Source organism: Pholcus phalangioides, unplaced genomic scaffold (assembly GCF_987345545.1).
Source record: "Pholcus phalangioides strain wild (caught in Gottingen) unplaced genomic scaffold, Ppha-v1.0 ptg000041l_1, whole genome shotgun sequence".
In the NCBI taxonomy this organism is placed as follows: domain Eukaryota; kingdom Metazoa; phylum Arthropoda; class Arachnida; order Araneae; family Pholcidae; genus Pholcus; species Pholcus phalangioides.
This window is the reverse complement of record NW_028301627.1, coordinates 765,124-785,527: the sequence shown is the minus strand read 5'-3', so window position 1 is coordinate 785,527 and position 20,404 is coordinate 765,124. Positions and strand designations below refer to the sequence as shown.

The 20,404-nt window shown below is 38.9% G+C and overlaps 1 protein-coding gene across 1 annotated transcript; it reads right to left on the bottom strand.

Moving 5' to 3' along the window:
- Positions 1–9,189: 9,189 nt before the first annotated feature.
- On the bottom strand, positions 9,190–14,168 carry LOC149065022 (transcription factor MafK-like). Its single transcript, XM_089254406.1, has 2 exons — positions 13,913–14,168; positions 9,190–10,210 (listed from the first exon to the last, which is right to left on the bottom strand). The coding sequence occupies exons 1-2, from the start codon at positions 13,982–13,984 to the stop codon at positions 9,818–9,820; spliced, it is 465 nt and encodes a 154-aa protein (XP_089110532.1). The 5' UTR covers positions 13,985–14,168; the 3' UTR covers positions 9,190–9,817.
- Positions 14,169–20,404: the final 6,236 nt, after the last annotated feature.

The window sequence follows — 20,404 nt, the reverse complement described above, 5'->3', positions numbered from 1 at the left end:
ACTGGCAAAGTGATATTTTGGGGCTCCCTACTACCCAACTGGAAATACCAACTTATTAATTTAGATAATTTTCAAAATCATAGCACTGAATTTCATTACTACGGAGTTCTATGCACCCAAGTCTCCCCAACCTGTGCCCTGGTAGGGCCCATGTGTTGAAATGTCCCATTTTTCTTCCATTCAGAGCTAAACAAAATGGGCGAAAACAACTCTCAGTGCCAGATCACCCATCTAAATTCTTAAAAAGCACCATTTTCCTTCCCAGAGAAATACAGTGTATGGCCGTGTTTCAGTTGAAAAACACTTGATGTTCTTTGTTGGTATTGTGGTGACACCCATCTTTTGTAAACATATGTAAGTCACACATGTCTTCACGCAAGAGTGCACGTGCAAGCATCCTCATTTCTAGGGTTACCAGACGTACTCTTTTTTTATGTCATTTCAAGCAACCTCCTACACTTAGAAAAAGTCTCCCTTTTGTCCTCCTTTTCAGTTTTCCGGAATTATTTTTCATTTTTTCTACTCCGAAACATCGCTTGCTCTCTCTCTCCCCCCCTCCTCACATGTTTTGACCAATCACTATCAAAATTCCCAGAATACCAGAACTCAAGTTGACTCCAAGCAAGGCAGTTGCTATGTTGGCTCAGATTGTTCCATGATAATATGAAAAATACATAGAAAATATTCACAACTAGATGAGGACAAATAACAATTTATAATACACTGACATATATTTCGGCACTCGTGGGTGCCGTTATCAAGGTGGAAAACACGTTCTGTGTCTCAATGAAAAATGTGGTCAGAGTTATTTTCTTCACTTCAGTATTTTTATTATCAGTTTTGACAACATAGCTGTTGCTTTTCATTGTCAGTGACATCATTATGTCCAGCTTGGCCCCTTCAAATATTCTTCAAAATGAAAATGTGGTAGAGCAACGGAGGGTGTTGGGTGAGGGTGTTGTTATGTCATTTACTGTTTGTTCTTGAAAAGCCTTTATGTAAGTACCCTCAAAGAAGTCTAAAAGAAATGGTGATCAAATTTTTTGGATCATTTTAGCCTCTGGAAATTTGTGGTCTTCACGCCAGTCGTGTAAATCTGATTTTTAACCTACCTCTTATGTTCACTTAATCTACATTTCAGAGATGGTTTGACTGATGGGGACAATCTGTGCACGGAATATAATAAATACCCCCATTGTTTAGTTGGTGAGATGGAATCATTCGGAGGACTAAGGCAAAAATTCTTGGATGGCAAGTCGATGATCTGTATTTGATAACAGTTGAAAGTCTGCTTGAGTTTTGCAGAGAGAAATAGATTTGAAAGGTATAACAACAATATCTTTACCATAAAGTATGTATTGTGTTATTAAAAGTGGATTCAGTTTTAGGTCTCATTGTTTTTCTGATGATGTTATTGACCATTTCCGTGTCAAATCCCCCCCCCCCCAATATATGTCAATAGCAAGAATGAAGCCGTGTTCCTGATCTAATGACGCACAGTTAGATCAGATTTCAAAAACTATGTACGTACGATTGAAAAACTGAACTTTTTTGTTTGTATGGGTGACAAGATCTTTGTGGAGGCAATGAAACGGAAAACGGTTTTCTGTACACCAACGTTTGAAAGTTTTCTTTATTTTCAGTCACCAAGACATCTAGAAATAGTAGAGTTTTATTGCTTTCAAATTCGGCTGTGAATTGTATGCAGGGATGTATTTCATTCATGACCTGCAACAATTCCTCCAATCTCTCGATCCTTCCCAAAGAGCAAATTTCATCCACATATCTTTTGTAGAAACAGAATGTGTACAATGGCTAGTAACTTGGCCTCAAACTCATCCATGTAAATGTCACACAATATTGACGAGAGAGAAAAACAACCACAATATCCATTTTAAGAACGCTGTTGTTTGCTCACCAACAGCTAATGCTGTATCTGTACACAGAAGTGGGAAAGGACGGGGGTGTTACCTCTTCCATTCAGAAATAAAAAAAATAGGCTGCACGAACAACGATCAATGCTGATTCCTATGGTGAAATTGGCTCTGGCAAAAAAATGCTTCCGAAAAACTTCTGGGTGTAGGGAAAAAAAACATCTCACTTTACTCTAGGCAAAGTAATAAAACTGACTAGACTGTGTGAACAATTCATTATAAGCTAGGGTACCAGTATTTGTTTTTTTTAGCAGCTGTTTCAGTTGAGAAAAATTATTATGCAGATTTTTTGTTAGTGGCGCCATCTGTTGTGGAAATCAGGAAAGGTGACATTTTTAAAGAGGCACACATCCTCTTTTTTCAGTTTTCGAATCTGGTAGCCCCACTAATATCTAAGTTTCAGAATCTAGTAACCCTATGCATTTCTGAGAAACAAACTTCACTTTAGGTACACAGCACATTCCAACATGCACATATTTGTTCCTCAGAGGAATGTTTACGAGGTGCGGTTTGGTGGTAATATCAAAAGAAAGAATAGAACAAGTGTTGTAAACTTTCTACTTTTTGAGAGCCAGACTTGGGATGTGAAAGCTCCATATCTGGTCTACTTTCTGTTGATAGATTCTGTGAAATAGAGGGCAAAAGGCAGGGCTTTCAACTGCTCCATGATCCTTCTCTATATGTAGGAGTTACTGGTAAAAATACCACTAGCATTTAAACTTTTAAAACACTCGTATAATACGCATTGCCTCAAAATTTGATGCTCATCTGTCTCCGAAATAATCTCAAATCGTTTGACATTTCGAATTACCATCGTGTTTCAGTTTATAATGATATCAATCCTCTCATGAGATATGAATATGGTCAACACAGTTCGCAATATAAAATATTTGCTTTTATTGCACAAAAAAATTATCACATAAACAGGCAAACGCTAATATCTCAGGGTTATCGATACATATATATTGATGAAAAATCAATGTACAGGATGTACGAAGATTTTTATGACTTTGACACTCTGCAAAACCATGAAAGAAAATTATGCTGCTCTGTAGATTTTTTTAAAAATTTAAATATTAAAGTCTACTTTGGTGGTTGGTATTGGCGATTCCAAGAATCAGTTTAAATCGCCATTCCTGCAACCTCATTACATTGAGTAATGTACAAGCTACATAGCTTCGCCATCAGGTTTTATCGAGTGTCATAGTGGTGTAAGGACAATTTTCGTACACCCTGTATATACAGGATGCATTAGGTAACAGGGAATACTGCATCTTACTGGCGACCGTTGGTCCTACAGGCATACTTCCAATTAGAAAAAGTGTCAAAATAACGTGTAGTACTCAGATACGTCATTTGTGTTGCAAGGGGTTATATTAGCTATTTAAAAAAATTAACTGTTATATTGACACCCTCTGTCTAAAAACCCAATAAGAAAGTTGTTGCCGTCTCTCCTAATGCCAACCAAAAAAAATTATATGTTTCCAAGTACAATATTCAAAAAACGGACAAAAGTTGGGAAAGAAACATTAAATATGGGTAAACCGTTTTCCCACATTTAATGCTGTTTTTTTTTCAACTTTCCTCCCTTTTTCAAATATCCTAGTGAATATTGCACTTATACATAAAAAGGGTCGGAAGGTGTCATCCTCAAAAAGTTTTGAAAAAATTCCCATTTAATAACGTCCATCAAACACACACAATTTTTCTACGCAGTGAAAACGCATCGCCACTACACTTCTTGCATATTGTCACCGCAATAGCCATAAATTTTAGGATGTGATTGCTGACATATACGAAAATAGCCAGCGAGCTAGCTGATGGTCATTTAGAGTGGACCGGTGAGTCCAAAAGAAATTCGGTTTCAGTTGTCTTGACGGCCACATGTCCTTACAGAATTTTTCTTCTCATGTTTTCAGCATTCCTCAAAGGGTAAGAAAGTCCACTCATTGTAAAGATCAGTACCCTCCAAATGTTTACAATGAGTGGACTTTCTTACCCTTTGATTAATGCTGGAAACATCGGGAGAAGAAAAATTCTGAAAGGACATATGGCCATCAAGACAACTGAAACCGGTTTCTTTTGGACTCACCAGTCCACTCTAAATGACCACCAGCTAGGTCACTATTTTCCAACTTTGAGGTGCAAATGCAAGCCGATCTCCCCTTTAAAAAGTCTCGCCACAGAGAGAAATAGTTCTACAAAGAGTAGAAGTATTCAGACATTACACTTCACTTCTGAAATATAGATGTCAGCACTGAAAAATCATACACAACACTAGATATGCAATCAGACTGTTAGGTACTTACACTTCCAGCAAAACTCACTAGGAAGTAAATGGCCTATGTTGATAGACCTGAAACATAATGGCATATCTGAGCACTACACGTTATTTGGACGCCTTTTTCTGATTGGAAGTATGCCTCTAGGACCAACGGTTCGCCAGTAAAATGAAGTATGGCCTGTTACCTATATGCACCCAGTATGTATACATATCAAAATTGTGCTTTATTTCTCTAGTCTAACGTAGCAGAAGTCATTATCTTCTCAATTAAGGACGACAACAAAATAAATGCTTCCATACCAAAATTTGAGAGCTTTCCTAAATACATGATCTGTGTGTGAAGCGAAAATCTCTTATCACGCTATAGTTCTCTCTCATTGGAATGTTAAAATAAAGTTATATTGTGAGGTATTCATAAAGTGTGGTTGTAAATCTCTCTGCGATTCCGTAATAGAAATTCATCAACATGACTATGACATTAGCGAAGGGGAAGCCCTTAAGTGGAGATCATGGGCCAGAGAATTCGGTGACTTCAACTTTATTTTAAAAACAAAAAATTAAACGAGAGTAAAAACATAACGGGGTGTTCCAACCAGAACACGGCATCAGATTTCCACAAATTCTGACAGAACTCTGTGATGTGCGCAATTTCATACATATAATCAAATATAGTGCCATAAACTGATATAATATAGATGACTTTGATTCTATAAAGTCACTGCAGCACTATACTCATCACTGAGCACTGCGGGGATCATGATGCTATAGTCATAACCCACAGATTATCAAAGCCGTAATTAGATACTGCAACGCTACACTCTTCTCTGAGCCAAGGCCACAACTAGATATTTTAATGCCCCAGGTAATGGAGAAAAAAAAGTTACAGGGTGAATTCAACGTCCCCTCTGGAGCACCAGACCCACCTGCTCTCCCCTGTTCTGAGTAAAGTGTCGTAATCAACAGATTATCATGCTCATAATTAGAAGTATAGTGCCAGTCTACAGATTATCATAGTCAGACTATGATATACCTATCTTTGAGTACAGCTCTATAGATATAGATTATCATAGTCATGATTAGACTATGATAACCCAACTCCGAATATAGTCACAGCTTACTGTAGCCATAATTAGATTATAATGCTGTTCCCATCTCTGAACATATATAATATACACACTCCCCCGCCACTCTATCTGCATAAGAGATAAAAGTTGGAATTCAAAGAGAATATCCGGTTATGATAGAAAATAGTCTATAATCTGTAGACTATGGTACCACAAACACAAATCATGACCATAATCAGGTCGTAGCCAGAAATTTCGTTCAGGGGGGGGGAACAAAGTGATAGAACAATAGACCCCCCCCCCCCCCGAAATGTGAGAAAAAGCCCTGGCCATAATTAAAAATATAGTGCCATACAAAGGTTTGTAACAGCTGACTGATGTGAAAATATATTTGGAAAAGAAAATTTTCAACTGTCCTTGCGGGGAATCGAACCAATGTCCTTTCATTTTCCAGGTGAACCCTTCCAGTGATCACCCGGAAGGTGATATAAGGTCCCCACAAGAGCAGAGAGTTGAATTTTCTCTATTTCCTAAATATATCTTTGCATCAGCCAGCTGTTGAAAACCTTAGCATGGATAGCAGAGAGTGACGTCATCCTCGGATACAGTGCCATAGCCTACATATTATTGTGGTCATATTTGGATTGTGACGCTGTACCTGTCTCTGAATGCAGTGCCATCTTCTACAGATTATCATGTTCACAATTAGTACCATAGTCTACAGTATCTGCAGATTATGATTTATCATGGTCATAATGAGACATAATCTATACCCATCCAAAAATCTGAGTATAGTGAAATAGCTTACAGATTATCATAGTCATAATGAAAAACCATAATATGCTATACTCATCTTTGAGTACAGAGCCATAGTCTACGGATTATCATGATCATAATTAAACTATGATGACTATACCTACTTAGTGCTAAGTATAGCCCCATAGCCTAGAGATTATCTGATAAAAAAAACTGACGCTATACTTATCAATGAGTATAGTGAACAGCTACAGATTCATATGCCCACAGACCATAATCAGACGCTTTATGATACACATTTCCCCCCACCCCCGCTCTATCTGCATAAGGGGTATAAGCTTTCTCATCCAAAGAGAATTTCCGGGTCATGGACCCCCACGTCCTAGAGCGGGATCCCTTTAAAATGTGAAAAAACAAAAAATTGTGAGAATCACCCCGGGGTCATGGTGGAAAATGCCTATGATAATCTGTAGACTACGGCACTGCAAACACAAATTATCATGGTTACAGTTAAAATACACAGTGCCATAGTCAGATTTAACAGCGGGCGCCCCGACTTGTAAAGAACCTTGAAAAACACAAACTTCACTTTTTTCTAATTTAGGGGGCCCAATATTTTCATTTGAGCCCAGGGTCCTGACCGACTTTGATCTGCCACTGGCCATAGTGTACAATGTACACGATTATCAAAGTAATGATTAGACTATGATGCTACACCCATCTCTGAGCATAGCCCTACATTCTGCAGATTATCATGGTCACAATTAAGACTACGGTATTGCACTTCGAAATGGGTGTATTATCATAGTCATTCCTATAGGTCATGATGCTATACTCACTGACCCACATTACACACACAAATTTTCCACCTCGATGACCTTCATCAGAATCTGCGAAAAATTGGATGCCTTGTACAGAATTGGAGACGCCCTTAAACATAAACAATCATAAAATCAGGAGACATTATCTTTGGTGGCATAATAATAATACTTTCATCCCCAGTGGTTATCATTAGAATGAAACTCTACGTAGATTCTGACAGCTTTCGGCTAAACTTGGCCGTGATATCGGAAAATCAAATGAACATAAAATTATCGACATGCAAAAGAAAAATTTGATCCTTGAATAAATATATATACATGTTACACATTCGATACAAAATGTTACAAATAAACACAGTAGGCTTCCAAAAAAAAACGGCTAACGAAAAATTTTATAGGTTTGTAGCTGAAATCTAACTTAGGCGCAATCACTGGAAACATTGGGTGGGGCACAAACTTGATAAGAAAACTCTTCAATATACAAATTTCTTGCCAAAAAATTAAATATTTTCTGTGTTGGACTTTAATCGAATCACTATTTCATTGGTCAATAAGAAATTCCCTTATTAGGATCGTGTCTTTTTACCTTTATGGTTCGCCCATACGAAATATAAATACAGAATGATACGCAGCGCCATGGCTTCATTATAAATATGAGTTCAAAAATAGACTTTATACTCGGTTTTAAAACAAAGCTTTGTGTCCTGATTTGAAAAGGCACGTCTCGCTGATCTTTTAATACAGGCTTTTTAAAAATCAACAGACAAAGAAGGATTTACGTTTCCTCATTAATACGAAGATCGAACTAAAGACAATTTGTGTCAATTATGTTGGGCTAGACAAAGTGAAAAATAATTTGGATGCCAGCCAAATTTCTTAGACTACACTTTGATCTGGGAACGGTCAAAACTGATGAGCCCTTTTCAGTGTTAGTTGATACGATTTTCGAAATTTTTTTACGTCGGCCTCAGACTACACATAAAAGAACTTCGAGCATGAATTTTTCAATTGTCATGGCTACGTGGCGCCTGCAGAGCCCAGAATATAGTTTGCAAGCGGAAGGAAGAAATAAGAGAGTCATTTACACACTCCTCGCATTAAGGCACTGGATGATTGAATAAAAATAATTCTGGACCGAGGTAATGTCATTCATCTAACATGTCTGAACCAGGGTCCTCTCTCGCTGCCATCCGTTAAGCTAATCACAATGAAATGTTTCAACTGGCAAGCCAATAAATCATAATATCAGCTTCGTAATATCACTTTTCTCCCATTTGATTAGCCGAATCATTACAAATAATTAAAAAACCAGAGGAAGCTCAGTCAGTACAATGCTGGTCAGTTATCTGGATGACGGGGGGGGGGGGGGAAACAAGCCTCGTATATGGGTCTGTTTCAACGACTGGACTTTAAACCACAAACAAATAGGTGCTACTATAGAAAGCACTCAAAATAACGCCATTTTTTAAAAAAAAACGTGCAAGTTGTCCTCTCGATAATTGAACAGATTTCCAGGGGCCATTCACATATTATGTCAGCAGATTTTTAGCCATTTCTGACCTCTCATCTTTGTCAGTGAAAATTTTGTCAGCACTTTCCCCAAACCTTCTAATTCATATTGGATTAGAGACGTGGGTAGGGGGTTACCTCATCGATTTCTGTTAGTTTCAATTCTATTTGAAGGCTCAATGCTATTTCAACTCAAAATTTCTCTTCCAGAAATTCGTTGCAATCCAATTTTCAAGCAATATATGTTAAACCCATGGCTCGTGGGCCAAATGTAGCCCTCAGGGTTATCTGATGTGGCCGCCACGTAAAACCTAATTTTGTAAAAATGAACTACGCGTGGCACAATTCCTGAACATTCAAGTGGCCCGTTGCACATTTTCAGATCAAGTGACCCGCGACACAGTTCCGGAACACTTCTGCCAATTGAGAAGTGTGCTCTATCATACGTTTCCTCAAATGTGAGCAACTGGTGGATGTGCGCAAAGAAAAATAGTCATCTTTCACGGACACCAAGTCAACTGAACGTAACCATATGGTGCTGTGAATTCTCTGGAGCTAGGACTCCACTAATCTCCAGAGATGTGTAGTGAGCAGCTTAAGTGGTCTGGAATTGTGTTGCGCGTCACTCAAATGATCTGTAAGTATGCCGTGGATCACTTAGATAATCTGAGAATGCCCCGCGGGTAACTTGAGTGATGTAGAACTGCATCATGGGCCCGTATAGGTGCTCCAAAACTATACCACATAAGGGATCTCTAAATGTTCCACACATCTCTGGAACACTTGAGTGGCCCATACACATTTCCAGATCACTTGGATTTGGGAAACGTTTAGAGATCACTAAAGTAGCTCGATAGATGAACTTATCAATAGAGAGATTGTAATTTCAGGTGCCCACAAACCAGCGAAAGGTTTCTCTTGTTTTTTGCATTCCCGATAAAAATGCCATTAAGAATATCTGATATTTTTAAGGATGGTTGATGACGTAAGCATCATTCAACCTCTTGCCCCCCCCCCCATCAGCAAATCCGAAACACCCTCCCAACGATGCTGACATAATAGTTGAATGACCTCTTATGAAAATGACATTTTTATCACAATTAACACAGAATCCTAACGATGTGACCTGAGTGAACGTGCTTCGTAATTCGATGCATGTGTTATAATATATTCATGTGAAATTTCGGTTGTATGAGTATTTTTTCCCGATTCCAATACTAGTATCGTGAATAAAATAATGAAAGAATAAGGGTAATACAATAACTAATAAAAACAATTCATCGACCCCGAAAAAAAAGGCGATACTCATGGGTTAATCAATAAATAACACTCAACAAGTAAAATAGTCGTCGATACAATGAAAAAAAATTAATGACTAGGTTAATGAAGTACCATCAAAACATCTCGTTTAAAATGTTATCGATTAGAAGGCATCGTCCCTCGAGTGTTTCAGGACGAAAAAGATGCAAGCAACTCGGGTGGCAACGGTATGTTGTTCTCGATGGCCATCTTCTGGAGTGCCTCGTACTTCTGACACATTTCGTCAATGTCGTTCTGGATCTCCTGCTTCTCTGACTTGAGTCTGTTTATGTCTCGCACGACCATGACGCGGGCGTGCTCGAGTTCGTCTTTCTGTTCCATCCTCTTGTTGCGGCAGCTGGCGGCGTAACCCCGGTTTTTGAGGGTACGCCTCCGCTGTTTCATTCGTATTATCTCAGGCCGGGTGAGGCCAGAAGACTTGAGTATGCGGTTCAGTTCCCGGACGGATAATGTCACCAGCTCGTCATCTGTGACGCCGGACCACGTGGTGCAGTTACTGTCGTCTGAGTAATTTTCCGAACTCTGAAAAAACAAAAATAAATTTTATTATTTTTTACGTAGAGGAAAGAAGCTCGCCATTAACGGGAGGTGGCAAAAAGTTCCTTGACAAAGTTTCATTCATTGAAGTGGCAAGGGTAATGTGCATTCATTGCTCGAGCGTTTTTTCCTGAACAATAAATGTAGCGAAAAATCATGATCTTCATTGTCATTGTTACGTAAGTTTCCTCAGCCTCTCAGATTCATTGTCTGAAATATCATTTAGCATTGATGTAATATTATTATTGTTCAAACTTTTAAGACCAGGATTACGCTATGAAAGTTTGACAAAAAATCTTTTACAAAACTTGAGAAAAAAACTATCAATAAACCTATTGGTTATATTCGCTCGAATGTAAACGATACGCTTATTGGTTAAATTTTTCAAGATTTATAAAAGAACTTTTCTGAAACTTTCGCAGTGTATAATCTCGGCTTAGGTAAGAAATGGTGCTTTGATTGCAAGTACAGTAAAATCCCTTTTAACTCTATAATGCCCAGATCGCCCGAAGTCGGCCGAGTAGGTTAATGCCCATAACCGCCTCAAGTCGGCCCAGCTAGGGGGTATGGGTATGTTTTGGTGGGCTTTTGTCACCTACGGGGAAGGAGATGAAAGCTCTTGTCAGAGGCGGGAACGGAAAAGACAACTGCAACGTACTATCAATGGGATTTTAAGAGCTGATTTACTAGAATGTTCCTTGAGAATGGACTAAGGGTACTCAATGCATTTTACAAAGAGATAATACTGTGAGGAAAGGGGTGTTTTCAGTAGACAAATCATCTCCCGAAAATCCATTGAAATGAAAGGGTGAACATCAATGCAAAGGGTGGCATGAATAGAAATTCATGGAGAAAGGGTGGGGACAGGGAAAGTGGCCGAAATTTGGACGAGTCCACTTCGAACACAAAAAACTTGGTATTTTCACGACCCTCCCAGGTTTTCTATCTGGGCGTTAAAGAGTTAACTGTCACGCCTCTGATGCGGACACCCCTGTCTCATGGCCAAATAAAATTATCTTGGCGAAAGCCTATTTAAATAATGCAGTTCAGACCCCTAAAATATGGTCACTGACACAATTTCCATCATTTGTTCCATTGGATGCAATTCCTGTATGGACACCACTAGCTGTAATTTTGGTTCGAATTGTTCTTACTGGATGGCAGAAAAACTTTAAATATTTGATCAATTTCCTATATCTGGCTACTTTTGAATGAAAAATTTTCGCTTGAAGTTGTTAATGTTTGGCACTTCTGTTGTCCGTTTAGAATTTCAAATCATGTGCTGCTGCTGGTTGTGCTCCTATATTTTACATTATTCCACGCTGTTTAATGCGGCCAGCTCTAGTATTCGACGCTCTCTATCACTAAGAGGAAAAAAAAAATTGATAACTCAAATACAGTGCAAAATGCAAAATCGGATTTTGAGCAAATGAATTCGATGGATTGACATAGATTGAAATACATTTTGAAGGCATTGGAATACACTACAAAACCCACCGAACTGCGATTGATCAGTTTTTTTCCAAAAGATATCAATTCAATATGTAAACTTCGTATATAATATTTCTTTTGTAATTTTAATTCGGTACTTAATGCAACTGTAATATATTTAATAACTTTAAACGCATTTCATATTGTCAGAATTTCATTAACATTCAAATAAAAGAATTATTTCAGCTATTGTTAATACCACCCAATACAATTAAAACGGAAAACCCCGTGATATGGTCACCCCTCTTTTATGGGCAATTTTTTTTTTATCCTGCGGTTGTCAGCAAAAGGAGAGTTTCACTGTAGATGAAATTCTGCTTTTCCCGAGAAAAGCGTTTTTAGCTAGCCGAGTAACATGATATGCAACAAATATTATTATTTTCTTATCTGTTACATGTACTGGTCATGTGTTGTGTTTTCGGTATGCCATCAGCGAATGATGGGGGAATGTGCCTACAAACGAAAACATACAACGCCTGCCCCAAACAAGGAAACATAATACAATTTACCACAGCTGTGGTGGTCGAGTGGTCATAGTGACGGACTTGCATAGTGAGGATCCGGGTTGAAACCCCACAGTCGCTGCAATGGTGGTCTGCTGAAGTTGATTTCCAACTTCAAGCCGATCTCCCCATTGAAAAGTCTTGCCACAGAGAGCAACAGGCCTACAACGATGCAATTATTCAATAATTACACTTAGTGTCAGTTTAAAAAAAAAAACTGGTGGCAGATGGCAGCACTATACATAACAAGCATTACACAGAAACAAACTTCATGTCAGGTTTCACTACACGTACACGCCAACATATAGCAATTCATTAGAGGTTCTACAGAGGAATATGAACGAGGTACATGTATGGTTTAGTAGTCATCAAAATGACTGCTCTCAGCCGTTCTAGGTACAAATGTTGATATCTCCCCAGGGCTGCAACTAGATGCTTGGTCACCCAGGGCAAGTGCACATTTTGGCGCCCCCTCGTAATGTTAAAGGAGAGGTTTCAGAATAAAATTTGCGCCCCCTCTGGTCCGGGGCACGAGACCCACTTGCTCCCCCCCCCCCCATAGTTGCGGCGCTGTATCTCCCAAACAAAACCTTCAGTATCTTCAAATTTTTGTACACCAAGGAAAATATAGAAATAACGAAGTCTCAAAAAATTCAGTGTATGCATTAAATACCGTCAAGTTTGTAGAAATTGTAAAGTCAAAAACTGTCAAAGTGACTGCTCTGGCCATTCTAGTGTTGATCATTAGGGGAGGGAGTGTGCTCAGCTCCCTCGATAGGGGTCATTCAAGTATTACGTCAGCATCGGGGGGGGGTTCGGATTTGCTGACTTTTGATGGGAAGGGGGGTTTGAAGTTTGCTTACGTCATCAACCACCCCTTTTTAAAGATATGAAATATTCTAAGCTGCTGACAGGGGAGGGAAGGCGGACAAAAATGGCTGAAAATCTGCTTACGTAATACTTGAATGGCCCCCCCTAAATGTATCAGGGGGTGGCTGAAATAACCTCAGTCCAGTGCTGTCTTAACGCATGGGTCTACCCGGGGGCCTCACAAAAATGAGAACTGGTTGAAATTTGAGAATTTGCCAGGTAGGGGGTCAAGAAAATCACTTGGCCCGGGAGCCCATGATGCTCTAAAGATGGCCCTGCCTCAGTCCCTCCCAGGTTCCGGCAAATATACGTCACCTATCACCATGGCCCCTACATCCTGAAGCAGGGCCCCTAGGCTGGGATCTTTTACGGGCCCCCAACCAGATTTTCACGGGGGCCCCCTTTATGATGAATTTATAGCGTGAAAAACCAAAAAATGATTAAAACCCTCCAGAGCCCCAGGCTGGAGCATTGTCAGCCCACCCCTTGTGGGGGGGGCATGCCTATCACGCACTAGTGGTATCCTATGCATTTCCGGAGGGGGGGGAGGAATGGTACTTACGCTTCCTCTGCATTTCCTTGAAGCACAGGAAAATACTAAATGTTAGTTTTCGTACCTCATGAGAAGGGGGGATTCATCACAACGTACCTCGAGGATGGTGGTCGGATCTCGAATGACACCGGCGAATGGCTCGTTACTATTGCTATTACTGGGGAGTGAGTCCACGATATTCGTCTCGCTCCCCCTACATTGAAACAATTTGCCAAATCACTGCCCGGAAAGGAAATAAAAAAAAATAAGCGCCGAATATATTTTGCTTACTGTCATTTCCTCCTCGGGCTGTCGCTGCTGTTGTTGTTTCCAAGGGTCATCGCATAACATTTGCTGACTCATTTTTTTCGTGAGTGATTCCGGTGACTTCGATTCGAATCTCCGGGGGCTTCTAATGCGGTTTCTCACGCGAACATTTGCCTCCTGGTTGTTGGTTAAAAGGCGAAATCAAGTTGCGACACCGACCGAAAATCGATGATGCAACAACAACTAATAGCGGCGCAATTTCTGCAAGTCATCCTCGTCACCGTGCGTTCAATGTAAACATTAACATTATTTTTCTTATTGGATCGACGTGCCTCATTGGTCGCACAACCACGATGTTTCACTCAAAAACATCGTTACTATCAGTAAGATTACCATATTTCCTCTGACAAAATACGGGACATCGAACTTCCAAATACGGGACATAGCTAATTATCGCCAAAACAAAACAAAGTTGCCAAATATTGTTGAAATTACGGGAAAATCACAATGGCGGGAAATGATGCATTACTGCAAATTGCGGTGGATTAAAATGTGTTCCACGAAAAAAAAAAAACGTTTACCAAGGCAAATGTGGGAGATTAATATCCCATATATAGTTGTAACTATCATAAAATACACTGCTGGCCACCCAAATTGCAACACCAAGAAAGACAAGAGATATCGCAACAATATTTATTTTGTAGATAACATGTTGACCAAGCATCAAATGATTAAATTTATAGACTTCTGTGAAGTGTGGTTCCTGCCAAAATCAGTAGCCAGAGTAGCCGCCATTGTTGGAGATGACCGCTGCCACACGCCTCGGCATTGATTCAAAGAGACTTTGGATGTGTTCTTGGGGTACAACAGACCAAGCAGCTTCCACGCGTTGCCAAAGTTGATCTGGTGTGGCAGCTGGGGATGTAATCTGGGTCAATCGTTGAGCAACCATGGACCACATGTTTTCTATCGGCGAAAGATCCGGAGAGCGAGCTGGCCAGGGAAGCAATTCAATCTGGCGATTAACGAAGAACCTTTGGACAATGCGTGCCACGTGTGGTCGCGCATTATCCTGTTGAAATATGGCTGTGGGCAAGCCCTGAAGGTAAGGAAGGACAACTGGCTCCAACACCTCGGAGATGTAGCGCTGGCTTTTTAAAGTACCGGCAATGCGTACTAGAGGAGTGCGAGAGTGATATCCAATACCGCCCCATACCATAATACCCGGTGCAGGACCAGTGTGGCGGTGCATAGCGCAGCTGTTCAGCATCCTCTCTCCACGGTGTCTCCAGACTCGAATTCGACCATCGTGGTGCTGCAGACAGAAGCGTGACTCGTCAGTAAAGACAATTTCATTCCATTGTGCCGTCCACATCCTTCTTTCATCGCACCATTGGCGGCGGAGACGTCTGTGGTTCTGCGTCAAGGGTAGACGAAGCAATGGACGTCTTGCGGACAGACCACTCTGCTGTAAACAGCGTCGAATGGTACGCGCAGACACTGGATGATGCGGTACAGACTGAATGTGCTGTGCTATGGTTCGTGATGTGGCTGAGCGATCCGTCACTACCATACGCACAATACGCCTGTCATCACGTGAAGTGGTGCACTGAGGTGGATGCGATCGAACACGTCGGTCCGTCGTACCCTCCTGCATCCAACGATCACATATCCGCATTACAGTTGTTTGGTTTCGTCCAACACGACTACCGATTTCCCTGAAAGATAATCCACAATCTCGGTAGGCCACTATCCTTCCTCTGTCGAACTCGGATACTTGATCAAAAGATGATCGCTGTTTTCTACGAGGCATAATTGATCGTTTTTTTGAAAAAACCACAAGAAAAGCACAATTGCCGTACTTCAAATCGTCGGAATCTCCAAGCCTTAAATAGCGCTTTCAAGTGGCGCCACAGGCGCGCGTGATGTGCGTCTGCGCTGAAATTCTAATCATTTGCATATCTCACCTCCGCTAATGCATGTTGTAAATTTCATATTATTTGCATGCTTCCTTCAGGGTGTTGCATTTACGGTGGCCAGCAGTGTAATTTATGAGTTGAAAAATACGTCGTGTGAAATACGGAAAACCCGGGACACTTTTGCCAAAAAGTCGAGACGGCCAAAAAAAGAGAAAATACCGGGACTGTCCCGGGAAATACGGGACGTATGGTCACCCTAACTATCAGAAATATTTGTATTAAGAACAGAAAAATTCCGATAGAAAGACTATTTTTTTAAAAATAATTTATTTTGAACAATCGAAAAATTATTTTTATTGTCAATGAATATGGTCAACCTACTCATTCACAATAAAATAGAAATACGTAAACTGACCATATTCCCTTGAGAGAAATACGGGCCATTGGGATTCCAAATACGGGACATCGTCAAACACGACGCCAAAATCAAACAAAGTTGCCAAATATTGCTGAAATTACAGGGAAAATTACAATGGCGGGAAATGATGCATTACTGCAAATTGCAGTGGATCAAAATGTATTCTACGAAAAAAAAAACGTTCACCAAGGCAAATGTGGGAGATTAATATTCTCATATATATAGTTGTCATTATCATAAAATAATTTATGAGTTGAAAAATAATGTCAATCTTTGACTTCAATAAAGAATAAAAATTCAAGTAGGCTTCGTGTAAAATACGGGAAAAACCGGGACACTTTTGCCAAAAGTTGGGACGGCCAAAAAAACAGGAAAAACCGGGACTGTCCCGGGAAATACGGGACGTATGGTCACCCTAGGAATACGGGGAATTTCCAATTATTGACAAAAACGACGCCAAAGCCGTACAAAGTTGCCGAATATTGCTAAGCTGACCATATTTCCTCAAGAGAAATACGGGAAATTGGAATTCCAAATACGGGACATCGCCAATTATTGCCATGAACAATGCCAAAAGTGTAAAAAGCTGCCAATTACGGAAAAATCGCAATGGCCAGAAACGAAGCGTTACTGCAAATTGCAGTGGATTAAAATGAATTCTACGTATTAAAACGTTCAACAAGACAAATGTGGGAGATTAATGTTCTTATTTGTAGTTGTAATTATCATAATATAATTTATGAGATGGAAAAAAATTTCAATCTTTGACTTCAATAAAGAATAAAAATTCAAGAAAGCGTCATGTAAAAAACGGGACACTTTTTCTGGCCGTCCCGACTTTTTCTTGCAAAAGAAAAAAAACCGGGACTGTCCCAGGAAATACAGGACGTATGGTCACCATAAATATTGCCGAAGGTACGAAAAAAAAAATCACAATCGGGAAGTGAAGCATTACTGCAAATTGCAGTGGATTAAAATGAATTCCACGAAAAAAAACGTTCACCAAGACAGATGTGGGAGATTAACATTCTCATTTATGGTTGTAATTATCATAACAATTTATGAGTAGGGTGACCATGCGTCTCGTATTTCCCGGGACAGTCCCGGTCTGTCCTGTTTTTTTGCCGTCCCAACGCTTTAGCGAAAGTGTCCCGGTTTTTCCCGTTTTTTACACGAAGCTTACCTGAATTTTTATTCATTATTAAAGTCATACAATGAAATTATTTTCCCCCTCATAAATTAGATTATATTAATTAAAATTATAAATAACAATATTAATCCCTCACATTTGTCTCGGTGAACGTTTTATTTCGTGGAATTCATTTAAATCCACTGAAATTCGCACTAATGCTTTATTTATGCGATTTGATTTTTACGTAATTTCTCCAATATTTGGCAACTTTGTTTACTTTTGGCGTCATTTTTGGCGATAATTGGCAATGTCCCGTATTTTCCCGTATTTGGAATCTCAATTTCCCGTATTTCATTTGAGGAGATATGGTCAGAGTAATTAAAATGAATTCCACGAAAAAACGTTCACCAAGACAGATGTGGGAGATTAATATTCTCATTTATGGTTGTAATTATCATGACATAATTTATGAGTTGAAAAATGATTTCAATCTTTGACTTCAATAAAGAATAAAAATTCAAATAGGCTTCGTGTAGCATACGGAAAAAACCGGGACACTTTTGCTAAAAAGTCGGGATGGCCAAAAAGACAGAAAATACCGGGATTGGCCCGGAAAATACGGGATGTATGGTCACACTGAATGAGGCTTTTGGATCACGTGATATTTCCCTTTCTGAGTGAAGGGGATTGAGAGATACAAACCGTATCCAAGGTAACCAACATGACGGCTTCCTTAGCGGCTCCTGAAAGAAGTAAATCTAGAAAAGATGGTCGAAATGAATCGATTCTCTTTCTTTCTTTTTATGTGGGTGATAGATAAATTTTAACATTGATTTCTATGGGGGATCATCCTGTGCCTGTCCCGTCAAAGTGATGCCTATGATGACTACGCGAAAAGTTGCATGACCATATTTGCTCAAGAAAAATACGAAAAACTGGACTTCGAAATACGGGACATTGCTACGTTATCGCTTAAAAGATGCTAAAAGTAAGCAAAGTCGCCACCTCATGCAAAATTCGCAAAAAGTCGCTAATCGCGGCAAATGAAGCTCCTCTTCAAATTGCAGTGAATTTTAAAAAAACATGACGCATACGTAAGATGAATATTTCTTGATCGTAGTCATTATCAAGGAGGTACCCAGGATCTGAACTAGAGGGGGCAACTCACTGGTACTAAATTAGCACGTCTATGCTGTGTCTGTCAATTACTACACTTTAATCTCTCTTCTAGAGGAGGAGGGCAGCTGCCCCTCGCTGGGCACGCATATGGTCATAATAATGATGTAATTTCTGAGCTGGAAAGACAATTTTAATCCTTGATTTTAGAATAAAATGACTGTAAAAGAAATGTAGAAATGAAATCAATTTTTTTTATAGGTGCTAAAAATAGGTGCTCGATTTTTTTTTTGAAGCTTGAGTTACCTATCTCTGCCTGTCTTTGTATCAAAAAATTCCCCAATTACTCCAATGTGGAGCATCTGGGACAGTGTTTCCCAAAGTGGGCAATATCGCCCCCTGGTGGGCGATATTGCCCGCCCTTCGGGGTGCAACAGGTGCGGTCGCATCGGGCCCCGGCACTTACGATAATGATTATTTCTTTCATAAATTCTGAATTATCATAAATTCCGGAATAATTTCTTTCATAAATTCTAAATTGTCCATTCTGGAGAATTCTGCATTTTTATTTAGAAAGAATTATTTCTCTTTTATAAATTCTGAATTTCTACCAGTTCTGAAATTGTTTCTTCAATAAATTCTAAACATTCGTCATTTTTGGAATTCTGAATTTTCATCAATTCTGGAACTACCATTGCTTTCAATTATACTCTGAATTTTCATTAATTCTGAAAGTATTTATTTCATTTTCTTGAACTTTCATTTATTTTGGAATAATTTATTTCATTTATTCTGAATTTTCATGAGTGCTGAAATTATCTCTCTGTCAATTGTTTTTCTTCTATATTTCACATTTAGTTCTCACACAATTTCTTCAATTAGGTTCCAATTCTATTTTGGTGTTTTGTGATTATTTCTTCAATTATAATTTGAAATTTTCTCAGTCTGAGATTTCCTTTAATATATTTTTTTTTTGTTGTTAATTTACATTTAATGGTGCGTCTATGTTTTTTGTATGGATATTTCTCAACATTCCTTCCTGTATATTTTGTAATAATGAATGAATTATCGATCGAATTTTGATCGAAAAACGGAAAACACTTTTCCATATTAGTTTTTCGCAAGGAATCACGCGTGTAATTATTGAGCGGTCGATAGTTACCACCCTGTATGTATATAAAGAATACAACACACTCTAACACTACAACAATAGGCCCAAGTGGAAGGAAAAACAAAGTTATTGAGAGTACCCGGGAAAAAGTATACACTGTTTGCTAACACTAACGTCCAAAAAACCTACGAATTTATATCAAAGAAGAGAGAAAACACAAACCTGGCGAAAATACAATGAAAATGAAATGCGAACGAGAAAAAAAATTTAAGTCGATCGAAAATACACAACGAAAATTAAAAAAATTGAGAGCAATAATAAAGAAAAAACCACATATCTCGCAAATCCAACGTGTGCTAGAAGAAAAAAAAAAGAAAACACCGCAGAATATGATCCAAAAATAAACAACACGATAAGTAAAACACACGAGAACGAAGAAAAACACAAAAAAAGACACAAAATGGCGCACCAACGTGACGGATAATCCTTCGGTAATCCCCTGGCAACGGTTTCGGATAAAACTGCTGCTTTTGGTCGGTGAGTGGAGCGCGATAAAAGCACGTCCGTTCCCAACCACGGCGAAGACGTGAATGCAAAATAATAATAAATAAATAATAATTAATTAATAAAACAATAATAATACATAAAATAATAATAATAAATAAATAAATAATAATTAATTAATAAAACAATAATAATACATAAAACAATAATAATACATAAAATAATAATAATAAATAAATAAATAATAATTAATTAAAAATATAGAATAAGACAATTACTATAGCAAAAAAAATTATCTTGTAAAAAAATCCTATAT

Coding starts and splice junctions, on each gene's coding strand:
- LOC149065022 (XM_089254406.1), bottom strand. CDS start 13,984: ATGAGTCAGCAAATGTTATGCGATGACCCTTGGAAACAACAACAGCAG. Junction 10,211..13,912: donor AGCCCGAGGAGGAAATGACA/GTAAGCAAAATA, acceptor TTGTTTTTTCAG/AGTTCGGAAAATTACTCAGA.